At 35.4% G+C, this 15,697-nt stretch overlaps 1 protein-coding gene across 1 annotated transcript in view; it reads left to right on the forward strand.

The window, feature by feature from the left end:
• The first annotated feature begins 222 nt into the window (after positions 1-222).
• gas2b (growth arrest-specific 2b) overlaps positions 223-15,697 on the forward strand; it is a 20,757-nt gene continuing 5,282 nt past the window's right edge. The window contains exons 1-7 of the mRNA XM_083550034.1: positions 223-488; positions 6,381-6,526; positions 8,473-8,582; positions 9,206-9,347; positions 12,086-12,149; positions 13,632-14,142; positions 14,216-14,323. Coding sequence (XP_083406160.1) covers positions 6,382-6,526; positions 8,473-8,582; positions 9,206-9,347; positions 12,086-12,149; positions 13,632-14,142; positions 14,216-14,323 — 1,080 coding nt within the window. The 5' untranslated portion in view covers positions 223-488; position 6,381. The remainder of the gene's footprint in view (positions 489-6,380; positions 6,527-8,472; positions 8,583-9,205; positions 9,348-12,085; positions 12,150-13,631; positions 14,143-14,215; positions 14,324-15,697) is intronic.

Here is a 15,697-nt window from a genome sequence, read left to right on the forward strand (position 1 = left end):
CATTAGATGAAATATGTCTGCCAGTTGAATTCTAAGAAGCATTTGTGTGTATAATATTATTTATATATATCAAGACAGCAAGACAGATTTCCAACTGAACAACTTTTATTTCTAGGCTTGCAAATTGTTTTATCTACATGTGAAAAGTTTAGGTGATATAGGCCTGGATTTTAATTGTATCTGTAACAAAAAAAAAAAAAGAAAGAAAAAAGTGTTGTCGCTCAACTTCACTGCGCTCATTCAAGCGCACTCGTTCTCAAAGCGACGGATTGTGGCTGCGTTCCAAACCGCAACCTACTTACTACGTAGTATCCTGTAAAAACAGCAGGCCATATGCACGTTTGGGACGGAGGCAGTGAGATTTGGTTGAGAGACGCGCTGCTGAATCAGCGAGCTTCTTCCAGCTGTGTAAAGTGAAACCTGGACACGGACGGTGTGTAAAGCAACCTGGCTGGAGTTGAGAAGAAGCTGAGGAGAACTCTTTCAAAGTAAGTCTTTTACTGCTGATCTTCAGGTTCTTTCTAACTTCCTGATGACTTGTGTATAGTTCAGGGTCTTATTTAGATACATTCACATTTTATGCATAACAATTATTTGGCATGGACAAAAGGTGACCATCTCTTGTTGGAAACAATATTATCTTGATGGATACAATACAGACCACAAGGGCACGTATATAAAGATATTATATTTGTGCAGATATGCATATATGTAGTGCAAAAAAATTGACTGCATTTTAAATTGCAGTCTAGATATACAGCATAAGTGCAAAGTTTGCATACCCTTAGGGCAAAAGGAAGAAGACTAAATTCTAGAATATAAAAAATAAGACATTTACGGTACAACATGTTCCTTATTTGTCAGATATATGAAAGTAATGCTGTATATTAATATTGAAAATACAATGAGTATATCTATCTGCCCTTTGCTTCCAGCCCTTTTAATAAAGATTTTATCAATGTTGTTATCATCAAATAATATCGTCAGAGTTGCTGGAGAAAACAACAATTTCTGTTCTTGGATTCTTGTGATCATATATTGGTTGTGTTAGCATAATCATTATTGTAATTTACGAAGAACAAATAATTTCTATCTATCTATCTATCTATCTATCTATCTATCTGTCTGTCTGTCTGTCTGTCTGTCTGTCTGTCTGTCTGTCTGTCTGTCTATCTATCTATCTATCTATCTATCTATCTATCTATCTATCTATCTATCTATCTATCTATCTATCTATCTATCAATAATCCATCCCAACACACTCACACAAATCACTTTATTTACAACATCTGTACTCACTGCTGAAATCATCTATTCATCCAACCAGGTCACAGCACTGCAATGCAAAAAAATAAATCAGAATGGAGATATCTTCTCAGTGAATTTTGTTATAATAATAGTTGGTTGCCTGATTGGCCAGTTTTGTATTTCTACTCAAACTCCTGGGGTCTCCTGGGAATTCTACATACAAGAGTTTAACCTGAATGTTGCAGTAAAGAAAAAAAAGCATCCAGAGCAGAGAGGCCAACAGAGAAAGGCTTTACTAATTTGAGGTGATGGAAACACTATATTAACTTATATAAACACTATGTACAATTGTGGAACAGAAAAGGATTTCAGAATGCACAACACGTTGAAACTGGACTGCCTGGATGGCAGATGGGATGCAACAACAGAAGACCATGCTGGGTTTCATTCCTGTCAGCCAAGAGGAGACAGCTGAGGCCACAATGGGCACAAGCGAAGCCAAACTTCATTTTGATATTTGATGCGAACATTGCATGAATCTCTTGACCTGTCAGCATGATTTTCTGCACTATGCTGCAGCCACATAATTGGGTCTTTAGATAAGTGCTCATATACTCAAAGAATTATTTGATATTCCTTAGTAAATAGAGAAATAAGTCTTTGTATTCATTGCTACTTCTTTTCGAGTCTTTTCTTCAAATCTAAACTTTGATTGATTAAAGAGGGCAACCAGACACAAAATAGTGTTTTTGTGTCTGACACATTCATAACAGTGCTTGCATTGGTTAAACGGTTTTTACATTTGGTACAGTATTTTCTTTAAATGAATTTGTATAAAAGTTTTGATCAATGGCATTATTTTGAAATCATAAAGATATATATGAAACTGGTACTGAACATGATGTATGCAGCCACAAGCTGAAATTCTAGTTTAAAAATGAGAGACTGAGTATTACATTACCCATTAAATAATCTCATGCTAGATCTGATTTCTTTATCCCGTCTCAGTTTTCCTGCTCTGAAACTATGAGCTCACAGTGTTATAGTTTCACGCACACTATTTTGTTGTCAAAGGCAGTACTGTCATTATTTATGTCTGTGATACCACAGACACAATGTAGAAGAATTTGATCTGATACAGAACAGGTTGGTGTATTTGATACTGAGACAATTTGTTTTATACTACCTGGATAGAGTTTAGGGATAGGGATTTGCCCTGGAGGGTTTTATGTTGTCCTTTGGAGATGGTTTTCATTTTTAAAACAGTCCATGAAATATTGTTTATTACAAATAAATCACAATTTTTCTACTCTATCAAATGTTCAGAATAACTGATTCCGCCGATTTGGGAACAGTTTATATTCCTTCAGATCTTTGAATGCAGCCAAATGAGACCACACTTTAGTCACATCAATTGGTGCCAGGAGAAGTTAACCAACGTTTCCTCCAACTGACTATAAAACAGCGGCCTTCCTTAGCAGTACTCAGAAGTGCTCTAAAACCAAGTCACCGCCCTCCCCAAACTTACTTCAGTTGAAAAACTTATTCCATGCAAAGTTAGAAAAAATTACTTCGAATAAATAAGTTCACAGGACTCACAGAAAACTTCAAGGAAGCTAGACAGGCACACAGTGGGAATGATCTGAGAGTTTTTGGTATCGATCTTGAAGTTTTGTTACATTTGTGGGAGAATCTGCAGCATGAATACAGCTGGAGTTTCATGGCACACAAGAGAAAATAGTCACAAGAGGTAGTTTTTTATTTCATGCATGAAGTTTGGTACAGGGATTCTTAGCCTCCGTGCTAGAGATCTGTTTGTCTACACTGGACACAAGAGGCTAAACAAAAGCTGCTCAGGTGTGTTAGGAGGTCTCATACGTTTAGATTGTTCAAGACAAAGAGTCATCAGGATTGTCCATTCTCAAATTCTTTAGTGTGATTGGTCAGAAGTTTTTGATCATTTTGCACATTATCTATTCATGGGCTTTGTTTAAATACATAATCATTTCTACAGTAACAGTTAAGAAAACAGTTAATTTCACAGCAACATGCTACATACAGTATGTCGATTCTCCACTTAATCTAAAACAAACATTATGTATAGAAGAATAGGATTACAAAAATCCTGCCCTGTATCAAGACTTTGTTTAGGACAGTCATACGGAGCCTCCACTGTCAGAACTTTGCAATAAAGGTAAACTTTAATTACTCAGGGAAATCGTCAAGGTTCCGAAGTTTGTACTTCTTGGTTAGTTTGTAGTTTTTTGATTTCATGACAAACTGAATTTATGTCCTATTAAATCTTAGAGAGGGATTATAAAGACATTTTCTGTTAATAGCTGCTGTATCATAAGTGATAACTGAGATGTATTTGTTCCGAAATTACATAAAATTATGATAAGTTATTGCATAGGTATATGAGGAAAGAAACACTTCAGAATCATCAACCATCTTTAATAACCTCTTGTGATCAGATTTTCCAAACCCTAGGCTCATTATTTAGATAACTGGATGTTCTTTTAGATGCATTACCATTCACATTGCAAATATTATATAACCACGACACCCTCAGGAAGTGGTTTGAGTGACAGAATCACATTTACACCTATAATACCAGGTGTGAACAAGGCCTGTGTGTTTACCAGAGAAATATAGATAAAGATATAGATATAGTCGTCCATTATGCTGTACATAATGTGTATTACATAGCTCGTTCACCTATAATGGGTACAGTAAAACAGCTTGAGTGCAGATCTTTTTCAGATTTTTTTGCTTTTGTTGGATCAGTGTGTGTGCTGCCCTACATTTCTGGACATTATTAAGTGTTTAGTTTACAATAACCTGTAACATATAGAGCTGTATAGTTTGCTTGCCCCTACATGTGCTTAATATGTTTTTACATATGTGTAGGAGTGTTTGTGTGAAACACAGAGGCTCTTTATGTGTGTTGGTTGGGTTAAAGACCTCTGTCTGCACTCTTGTTCATGCTGAGCTAGGCATCAGTTTAGGTGTGAATGTAGCACCTGTATGTTGTATCGCTACTGTGTGCACTTCCCATGCCCTACTGAGTGTCCAGAGTTTGACATAGACACATGTCAGATTCATCTCCTTTTGATCTTCAACTACTTGAATCTGTTTTTGTGTTTTTGTCTTTCTGTCAGAGCTGTTCATTCCTTTTAAATGCATTTAAAAAGCTGTGGTGGAAGTGGTGTGGAATTTCTTTATTAATTCCCTTTTTTATACATTTTAAAAAAAATAACTTTAACTAAATTTATACTCCAGCTCTGTTAAATTCCCACATGAAGTGGTCAAATTGCAAAAAAATTAAAAAAATTAAAAAATTATCTATAAAAAGTCTTCAGTGACATGCTTTTTTTTACACTGTTACTAGAAGAAAACTAAAAGGAACTTTGCATTATCTCTGTAATATGACAAGCTGTAGGTTTCTTAAAAACACAAGACATTAGTGTAGTCCACAACATTAAGTGTACCTTTAAGCAAGTAAAAGCTACATTATGCTAAAACGTTTAATTCTTGGCAAATTGCTGAGCAGGAATAAGAGGTATAAAACACTCTGATCATTCTATTGTAAGATAAATGACTGACTTCTCTACGTTGATAACATTTACAGACGTTTTTGTGCCAAGATTACAAGGTATTTTCTTTATCCGCAGTGCATTACAATGAATGTGGTGAGATCCAAAGCTTTAAAATCTGTCTGTATCTGTGTAAATCTTATTGCTTTAAGTATGCCTCTATTTACATAGCCATGTAACCCCCTGTAGATCCCCCTGTAGATCCTGTAGATAAGAAAGTGAATTTATTTTGTTTAACATTTCCAAATGCCCAGGTCATTAGACTCCCATTACAAGTTGAAAGGTTCAGCACATCTCCTTGATGTTGCACCCATCATGAGGGTGTTTGTTCACTCCCTGTGTTTTTTGTGTTCATACATCTCAACGTCTGTGTCCTCTCCTCACTGCAGCTCCTAATCTACAGGGTTTAAGAAAATAAACGGGGGCTTGTTTTTTGCCGTCATTCCTGGCTGCTCCTGTTTGGATCTCACACATCTGCCCCGCAGGTGTCTGCTTTCCTTTCCCTGCCCCATGGAAAGCAGCACATTTACAGGAAATGATTTGCTACATGTGTTAAGACACCCATAATGAATGGTTGTTGGAGTGAGGGAGAAATTATTGGAAGCAGTAGGTGTCAGTTGATAGAAACTGACTTAGGTCTTAGCCGGTAATTACTTTTTTAAGCACAGCACCCAAAGCAGGTATTTGGTTGTATATTTTTTAAGTTTGTTAAATAAAAAATGTTTAAATGCAGAAAAAAAGGGTGCTGCACCTGTCCTGTTACTGCTTAAAAGTTATCAGATTGATCCAACACTTATATTTAAGCACTTTAAAATGTCCCTGTTTTACATATCTTTAATCCTCAAAGCTGATGAATGATAGAAATCACAGATTTTTAAATCTTGCCAGTCTGAACCATACAGTAGTACAGCATTCCAGGTTCTCTAGTAGTTCTGGCTCATTAGATGTGGACAGACATATGACCAGCATGTGTCCTTTCCCAAGCCAAAAAAAAGTTCCATTCAAATTCTTTCATTGTCTTATGCTGTACTCTTATCAGTTTTTCTTACGTTAAATTGTACTGAATCTGTAGGATCTGCTAGCTTCATATAAGCACTATAAATAGCCTATGGCTCTCTAAATATATACATACATTTTTATTGGGAAAGTAGTAATGTAGTTACAGTAAACAGTAAAAGAATGGCATTCAGTGTAAATCTTTTATATTATCATCAAGTATCTTTGAAAGTTCCCAATATTCAATACTTTATAAAAAAAAAAAAACCCACAATATTAAAATACTATAAATAAAAATAATATCTATAAAACAATACAAGCAAATATTTTTCAAAAATTGTGTTAAATCTTAGAAATATTGCATATTGCATATTAATATTACATATAATATTTAATATTTACTCTAAGTTTTTCTCTTAGTTTAGTTACTGATCACACTATTATCTCTGCTAGAATGCTAGTAGACTTGAATCTTTAAATCCATCTAAACATTATCATGTGTATTAAATCAAGACTTGGCCTGTGTGGGTTGTGTTTCAGCATGTTCGGGCAGTTCAGTGTCCGTCGGGAGCGTGTTCCTGACCTCTCCTGCCTGCATCAGTACAGCGAGTGGCTGGCCAGCAGGCATGAAGCCAGTCTACTTCCCATGAAGGAAGACCTTGCTCTGTGGCTCAACACTATTCTGGGTAAGGTGGTTAGATACTGGCTTTATAATGGGAATATTTTAATAAAAACCTCTTAAAATATGTGCATGCAAGATGACTTAAATTACTGAACTTTAGTTAAAGGCATAGTCAGCAGTTTTAATAGATGTTTTCTGAGGTTGCTTTGAAACAAAAAACTCAAGCAAATAAAGCTCCTCCCTTCACTGTTTCCGTATTTAAACTAGACTGGCTGGATACAAGGTAGGGTGGGATTTGAATGGACATGAAATGTAATTGACAGGAAAGAAAAGACTGGATGTTGGTGGTCTTTTTGTTTACTCGTTCCTCTGTGCAAATGTTACTGACAGCTGAAATATTATTATAAAAAAATGGGAGGTTAAACGGGAACTGTCTTAAAAATCACTTATTGAATATACTGTTTTAAAACTGAACAAAAAACAAGCCACTAGATATGGATAATCTGAAATTGTGGCCAGTTTCCAACATTTTTAGACAAATAGTATTACCCAAAATTACCTTAATTTCCCTGCATGTACTATCAATGCAAGAATGATTTACAGGAATTTTAATTGCTGACTTGCCACTGCTTGTCATATTACTTTGACATGGGAAGACAGCTTAAAGATTAAGGAATTCAAAGAATAAGATTAAGCCCAAAGAGGTTCAGAAAAGCCTGTCTGTCATTTTGCATACAGACTATAAGGTTTATTTCCATATTAGCCTATTCAAATTCTCCAGGCCTCGTTGTAGATGCAAACAAACAACCAGCTCTGCCCTCTTTTACCACATACACGTCTACACTAACTCATTTTTCTGGCACACACTTTCTTTTCCGGGATGATTTTATAGTGCTGGTATGGCTGTGTGGGTACTGCTGACTGCAGGAGGGCATTTAGTTTCCTTACCAACATCTTCTTTCTCTGCGGGGAAGTAGTTAATGACCATCCACGTCATTCTGTACACCGGCGTCTGTTCACATGGTGGTTTTGTTGTGGTTTGCCTTCTTTGATGCCTCCTCGGCACCTCCTATTTATCCTTCACCAACAACTTTGTTTTTTGATGCCTAATTCCTGTGCGTGTACACATAACACCCAGGCCCTAGAATGCATCTGCATGTCCATGAGAAGTTGAAGGGCAGGGGGTGACAGTTCCTGTCTACGTACTTAGAGGATGTTTTTAAGCACTTCTGAGTGTTTTTGTTAACACCACAAACACAATGTGCAGACTCCTTTCTCTGTAATCTGAAAAAAAATACAGATGAAAACGAGCAAAAAGAATACATAAAAACTAGCGCTGTCATTCGATTTAAATATTTAATCATGATTAATCGCATCTTATTATTTTTCAAGTTTTAAATACTCTAATCAACAAGAACATGGACAAAGATGGATGCTTAATGCAAATGTATGTTTATGATTAGTAAAACCATACTCAGCATATAGCATGAAGACAAAATAAATGTTTTTAAGATAAATATGGTGTTTTGAATTGTGTAAATCATCAGGGCACACTTTACAGTATAAGTTACAGTTTGTCTTGTTAACACCCCCCATTTGTAGATACACCATAGTAACATTTCATGTGCCTTCATTTCATGCACCAGAATATGAATAAGGTCAGAAGACCAATTTTGTGAATTTATTTTGATGTGAATTTGGGGTTAAGGCCAAGATATAAAATTACATATTACAGTTCATGATGTTATAAATGTTCACTATGGCGAGCTGGAACATGCTATTTCCTTTTTATTTAAAGGGTGATAATTGTAGTTGTTCCTACTTTTATCACATATGACATTGTTTTTAAAGAAGCTCTTGGGAATGTTTTAGTGTGAATAATTTTGTTTCAAACAGCTGTGTTTTGGGTTTAAACCTAATGTCATTTTTATCAAGCTTTTACAATGTAATGCTGATTCCAAAGCACCATTGGTAAGCAGTTTCTAAAGCCATATCTGTTTAAATATTTAGGAATTAATATAACAGCAGAGAACTTCATGGACATGCTGGACACCGGAGTTGTGCTCTGCCAGCTGGCTGAAGAGTTACAGAAGAGGATGATTCTGGCCAGCAATGGCAAGGTGCTCACACACATATCTTGACCCTAAAATGCAGCTCAGTCAACAACAGAGTAACTACATTTGTTTCTAGAAGGACTCAGATTAAAGCTAATTAAGGTGCATTAAATAATGTGGCTTTTGCTGTCTGTTGAGCATGGCTTCTTTTATGTTACCACAGATATCAACTGAAATACTGAGCTATATCTTTGATTAATCTCAGATGTTGGCAATATAAACAGGTTTAATTAAGAATAACCACACCTTTAACATGCTTATAGCAGTTATTCATTGATTTTCTTGACTGTAGAATATGGACTGAACACATCAAAGTATTAAGAGAAGACAAAAAGGTTCTTGGCTGGACTTATCTCCAATCTGTGCGCTGTTTGCTGTGTTCCCGCTTTTCTTTTAATCAACTGCTCAGTGCTAAGAAAAAAAAAAATTATAATGAAGCTGAATTCGTTGAACCTCCTTTTGGCTGTGCTATGTATAACATTCACAGAGGATTTCAGTCAGATCTTTTCCTGTTTATATTTTATTACACTTATTAGATTATTGTATATATTATTGTTAAGTTATTAATAACATATAATAATTATTATAATTAAAATTAATAATTAGCTTGTTTGGTGTGTGATTTATAGCCCTTCATCCGGCGTGTGATTCACTGGAGGGCTGATGCAGCTCCTGGTTCATTTTTTGCCAGAGACAACACGGCTAACTTCCTGTACTGGTGCCGTAAAATTGGCATAGACTCATCCCATCTTTTTGAGTCTGAAGATCTGGGTATGTATTTTTGAGATGTTTGAGAATTTGAATATACAAATATTCATTCATAAGTCTTCGATTGAATTCAAGATTACCTTGGATATGTAAATGTTTAAAGAAATTTGGTTTCTGTTCTATCCGTTTATAGCTTGTGTGGTTTAAAGGAAAAATCAAACATGCTGAGTTAGCTGAGAGGTCTGTGTGATAATTTCGTTTTTTCAGATATCAGCAAAAAACTAATCTTACACACCAAATAAAATAATGAATAATCAACATATTGTAGTGCAAATAATTGAATTAAAATATAAAAAACTGCAAGGAATCACACTAGCACAGTATATACATTCTCAGTTTGGGTTATTTCATGTGTCCTCTTTCTGTGTATGTTCATCCTTGTGAGATTCCTCAGAGTTCAATTCAATTAATTCAAAAAGGAACCTATTCTCATTCGTGACATCTAATGTATGTTCATTGTTGAGGTGTGCTGTTCAGTGATAGGAGTTGACCCACATTGAATTGCTAAATTGTCCCTATGTGTGATTTACAGTACAGTGTGCATATGTGTGCATGGTTGCCCTGTGATCAACTACTGTGTATTCCTTCTTTACACGCAATATTTAATATATATAATGTATAGTACAGTATGGCATTCTTGTCAGCAATAATTAAAGTAGCTACTCGATAAAAATCTTAAAATAAAAATAAAAACTATTTGATAAATGTATGCTGATATGTTCATAACAGGAAATATCATTTATACAAGCCAAATGAAATGAATCACTGAGTTGTAGTGACAAAAGCAAAACCTGGCAAGTATCACATTGATGCCAGTGAATGTTGTACAGTTCCAGCATAAACAATATGAATTTATGGTAATGTGTGACGACTCATTTTCACAACAAGACTCTGTCGGGACCAACCCACTCTTCATACTCATCTCACACTGCTAGTTCCGTCTTGCTGTATGTCTTCTTTTTTCTCTAGCATGCATATTGTTCTGTCACAAAAAAAATCACATAAATAATATATTTTGTTAATGGTTTGGCTCTGATGATGTTGTTAAACCGGAGGCACTGGCGTGAAGACAGAACACCCGCTCCTCCATCCCCTGCCTCTTGGCTTCTCTTTCACTGTCTCTTTTTTTTTAAACTCTTCATTTATTTCTCTGTCTCACTTTCCTCATATAAGCTCCACTGGGAATAGAGCTAAATGTCAGTTCAGTATCAGCAGGGTTTCTCCTGACCCTGTCGGACATGTTCTCTTGAAAATAGAGTGGAAAAAACGAAAACAAAGAAAAATGAGAACAATATGATAGAAACGAGAAGAAAGGGGAATGAAAAGCACAGGATACGAGGACGGAAAGGATTTTATGCATAAGAGAAAAAGATTTCACTCCTTAAATTCACTGTTTATAAATGATAAATAAAGAAAGACCTTGTTTGGAAAAGACACATAGAAAAATCCTGGCAGATGTTCCACCTCTATTGAGAGTTTTCCCAAAAAAAAAAAAAAAAAAAAAAAAAAAACTATGGATAATGATATAATAAGAAAACAGATGTTAAACAATAAATGTTTTTCATTTTAATTCTAAGCAATGCATAAAACCTGATACAATAGATTTTTTTTTACAGAATAGAGTTCATTCTGCATGAGTCATCTTTCCCTGAAATAGATAAATACCATGTTACTTAAATAGATAATACTATGTTTGTTTTGTATGTGGGCTACAATGCCTCAAAAGTGAATCATATAACAAAGTGTATCCATCTTTTTTTATTAGCACAAACTATTGAGAAACTGTGCTTTAGTCAGTCCCCAGCTTTCACATATTTTTCAAAGAGTCGAAGTATTATATATAGTTGGGTATTTGGAGAATTGGCAGGGCACAAGTTGTTCCTTATCTTCATTTTGAAAACATGTAGTTGGTATTGTCATTTCTTTATCATCTTATTGTAGCTTGTTATTCAATCTTGTTTTTATCCTAAGTTAAAGACACTCTCTGTGATCATTATCTTTAGTTAAAAAAAATTGTGTTCTTATATACAGCACTGCTGAATTCTGGAAACTGTTTGGGTGGGCGGTTTTGATTAGGTTTCTTAAACAGCAGCTGTAAGAGTAGTTCTATTTCTATTTTACAGGTTTATAATAATTTGCTAATTCTTATATCGACTACTGATATAATGATGTTGTGAGAGATGTTTATTTAGTAATTGTAGAAGTTTTTAAGGAGTTTCTAGTATTTGTGCTTTTTAATATCCAGTGATAAAGCTGTCATTTTAAGTTTTCCCACAGGAGAGAGTTTTGTTGGAAAAAACAGATGGTAATAATGAGAACAACTATTTGTAACTGTTAAAACTCAAGTGTAAGAAAGTAACTTTGGCGGATAATCCACAACATTAAATATAGATAAAACTGATTTTAAAAAGTATGCCATTTTATTTTTTATAAAGATAACTAAAGAATATTTAGTCCTATAAAAGAGGAATAGACTGATTTGCTGTATTGTAAGATAATTGACTATCTCAGTCTTTATCACAGCATGCTCCTGTCTTTGAACAATGTTGTGTAGCTTATTAATTCATTCAGCATACTGACTAATGATTATTTATTTTAAACCTCATATGGAAACACGTTTCTTTTGTTAGTTCCAAAAGAAACACATTTTTTTTTATGTTGTTGGATATTAAACTTTTCAACCCATTCATCCTCTAAATCAAAATGTTAGTCAATAATATGCAGTTTGTGTGTTTGTTTAGTGCTGCGAAGACATCCACGTGATGTGTGCTTGTGCCTCATGCAGCTTGGGAGAGTTGTCTCAAAGTAAGAGCTCATTGTTTTCTCATTGTTTCATACCTGATTACGAAATTGTGTTTTTAAGGTATGTCAGATAAGCGCCATTTTTTAACAAAAGCAAAAAAAAGCAAAAAGCATTTGGTTTCTACGTTTCACTAAATTAATTAATTTGAGCTCAATTTGTATTTATACAGTGCATGCAAAAAGTATAATTTTTTTCTCTCATCAATAAGAAAAAACTGAAACAGCAATGTACATAAGTATTCAGACCCTTTGCTCAGTACTCAGTACTTACAGCAATTACAGCTTCGAGTCTTTTTTGGGTATTCTGCAACAAGCTTTGCACACCTGGATTCATGGCAAATCCTCTCAAGATGGGTCATATTGGATGGAGATCGTTGGTGGACAGGTACTTTCAGGTCTCTACAGATATATTTAATAGGGTTCAGATCAGGGCTCTGGCTGGGCCACACTAGGACATTGTCCCTAAGCCATGCCTTGTGTGCTTAGGGTTGTTGTCATGTTGATAGGTGAACCTGTGGCCCAGTCTGAGGTCCCGACTAGTGTAAAAAAATTTACTAAAGCCCTTTTCCCCCATTGCTCAGTTTGGCCAATTGACCATCACTTGGAAGAGCCCTGGTTTTGAAATAGTTCTTTCATTTAAGAATTATAGAGCCCACTGTGCCTTTCATATCTTTAATGCAGCAGAAATTATTTGTAGAATTCCAAAGCCTTTTGAAGATAGATCTGTGCCTTGCAACTATTCTATTTTTGAGCTCTGCAGATAGCATTGTCAGCTGTGAGGCCTTCTATAGAGAGGTGTGTGCCCTTCCAAATCATGTCCAGTCCATTGAATTTACCACAGGCAGACTACAATCAAGGTGTAGAAACATCACAGCAATGATCAAGAGAATTGGGAAGCGCCTGTTAAACATTTCAAGTGTTGTTACAAAAGGTTACAAAAATTCTGGTTTTACTTTGTAATTATGTGCTGCTGAGTGAAGTATCAGGCTGCAACGTAACAAAAAGGACAATAGTGAACAGGGTCTGAATACTTTTTAAATGAACTGTATGTGCAATACATATATGCAAATGCTGGTTCTTTTTGTTACGGACGTACATAGGGTAAAGTTTAAATCTATTAATCCAGTCTGATTGAAAAGGATTCTGAGAATATTTTTTTATTCTTAATGTTTACTTAAACAGGGAAAAAAGCTTAAAATATTAATAAGAAAAATAATGTTTCTTTTTATTTAGACTGCTGATTAATCCTTGGGCCAGGGTTACAATAAGTTTGTATTAAAGTTAAGATATGAGTAAAGTTTTAGTGGTGCAGTGTAATGCGCGTTAAGATTAGCTTTGAACTCCAGTAGCGGGCTGTTAAATAAAACCTTATTTAGTTTGAAGAACACCAGAAACTATAAACTAAAATTCTAAGCATCTATAAATATATAAAAAATAGTAAATATAAAAATATGTGTCACTTACTAAACAAATATTTTTTCACAGGTATGGTATCGATCCACCTGGTCTGGTCAAACTGGAAAAAGAGATTGAGAAAGAAGAATTAGGGTCCTTATCCCCATCCATGTTTTTTTCTTCACCATTACCCTCTCCCTCCCTTTTCTTTCCACCTGTTCCATCACCACCTCCTTCTCCTCCTCCTTGTCCTTTTCCTACATCCATCTCTCCATCCACACCACCTTCCTCTCCACCTCAATCCCCTCCAATAGACTCCACCTCTATCCCAGTTCCACCACCTGAACCTGAGCCTGAATCTGAACCCGAACCTGAACCTGAACCTGAACCTGAACCCGAACCCGAACCAGAACCCGAACCAGAACCAGAACCCGAACCTCAGTGGGAACCTGAACCTATGCAGGAGCCTGAACCTAAGTGTATTTCTCCCAATCCACAGTCACCAGTTCAAACACCCACATCCACTCCCACCTCACGTCATCTAAGTAAATTAAGTAAATCCAATGGAAAAAACAGCAAAGACAGCCTACTGGATGATATAGTAAGTTAAAATGATTAACATGCACAGTACTGTTTATCAGAATGCTTAGTACAAAAGTTTCTATCTTGTCTAGGTGAAGCAGATATCAGAAGATCCACCGTGCAGATGTGAAATAAGGTTCTGCATTGAGAAACAGCCCAAAGGCCGCTACCGAATGGGGGATAAAGTACTGTACGTGAGGGTAAGTGTGTCTTGGAGCTTTCATCCTCTCTGCATAAGAACCTTCAGAAAAAATCAATCAGTCAGGGTTGTTTCTCTGCTGCAGACACTACAGCATTGGGCCTCTGAAGGTTATAAAGGAGCAAAAAATGTTTCCTGATCAGTATTAATACTCAAGCCTTTACTCTAAATTACTGTTACTGGTATAATAAAGCAATTAAAGTGTGAAAGTCGCATTAGGGTTAAGCAAAATTCAAGCCGTTCAAATTAGGTTTTTAATCATAACTAATGCTAAAAGTAATAATGTAAGTTATAGCATTAGCAACATCTTAAATCGTGCTGTTCTTGTTGACAGGTTTCTTTCTTGCCCATTCTTCTTAGATTTTGTTAGTTAGGACCCGGGTTAGGGGGAAAATGTCTGGAATTTATTCAAAGGCAAACACTGGTGGGAGCTTGGGTTGCTTGGCAACCTGAAGAAAAGGTTCACACATTTTGAAATGTAGCGAAAAAAAAAAAAAAGATTCGGACTGACCAATAGGTAAAATCAAAAAATGAACCATGCAACAGTCTTTTTCTTATAGCTAAATATTGCACTAATTTACCTAAGGATATACAAAATTTGGACAAATATGGCAAAAAAGGACCTTGGCACTGTTGATAATGCAGCTGATAGCTTTCCTTACTCACTAAAGCCTCTCACAAAATAGTGTTTAAAGAGCACTTCAAGCATTGTCACTTCGGCTAACAGGGGAACTGCTCAAACCATTACATGCTCAATTACACTTATCAGACGACTCTTATTTAACTCACACGATCTCTATGTGCTGCACCAGTGATCAATACGTTAAAAAGCCTGTATACACATACAGCGTGCTCTGTTGTGGACGTCCTTCTACACTGACTTCACACATGAGCTCTATGATTAGCTATTATATTTTATAACCATCTCCTGAAGGTACACAAAACAAGCTTAACAGCTACTAAAACTGTTAAGTATATGTATGTTTTACGCCATCTAACATATAAAAATATATAATAATAATTAGGGGCACTGTGCTTTTAGCCTTGCCAGGCTGAAGTAAGAATGGATAGATGTCTGTTGCATGCCTGCATCAGTATGAGCTGCTGCTCAGCAACCAAATAAAACTCACATTCAGGGATAATTTTAAGCTACAAAAAGAAAACACTGAATGTCACATTCTGTCTCTTTGCTGTTTTTAATTGTAATTTTTTTAATAGTATTGATTATCCTACATAGATGTAGTCAACTCTACAATTATTGGCACCTACAGGAAATTGAACAATGTTAAATGTAAAAATAATTTATGGTACATGCAATCAACTTGCAATAAAAAAAAATCCTAGCATATTTTTTTACAATTTTTATGTCGTACTT

The sequence above is a fragment of the Silurus aristotelis genome (genome assembly GCF_946808225.1).
Source record: "Silurus aristotelis genome assembly, chromosome: 9".
NCBI lineage: Eukaryota > Metazoa > Chordata > Actinopteri > Siluriformes > Siluridae > Silurus > Silurus aristotelis.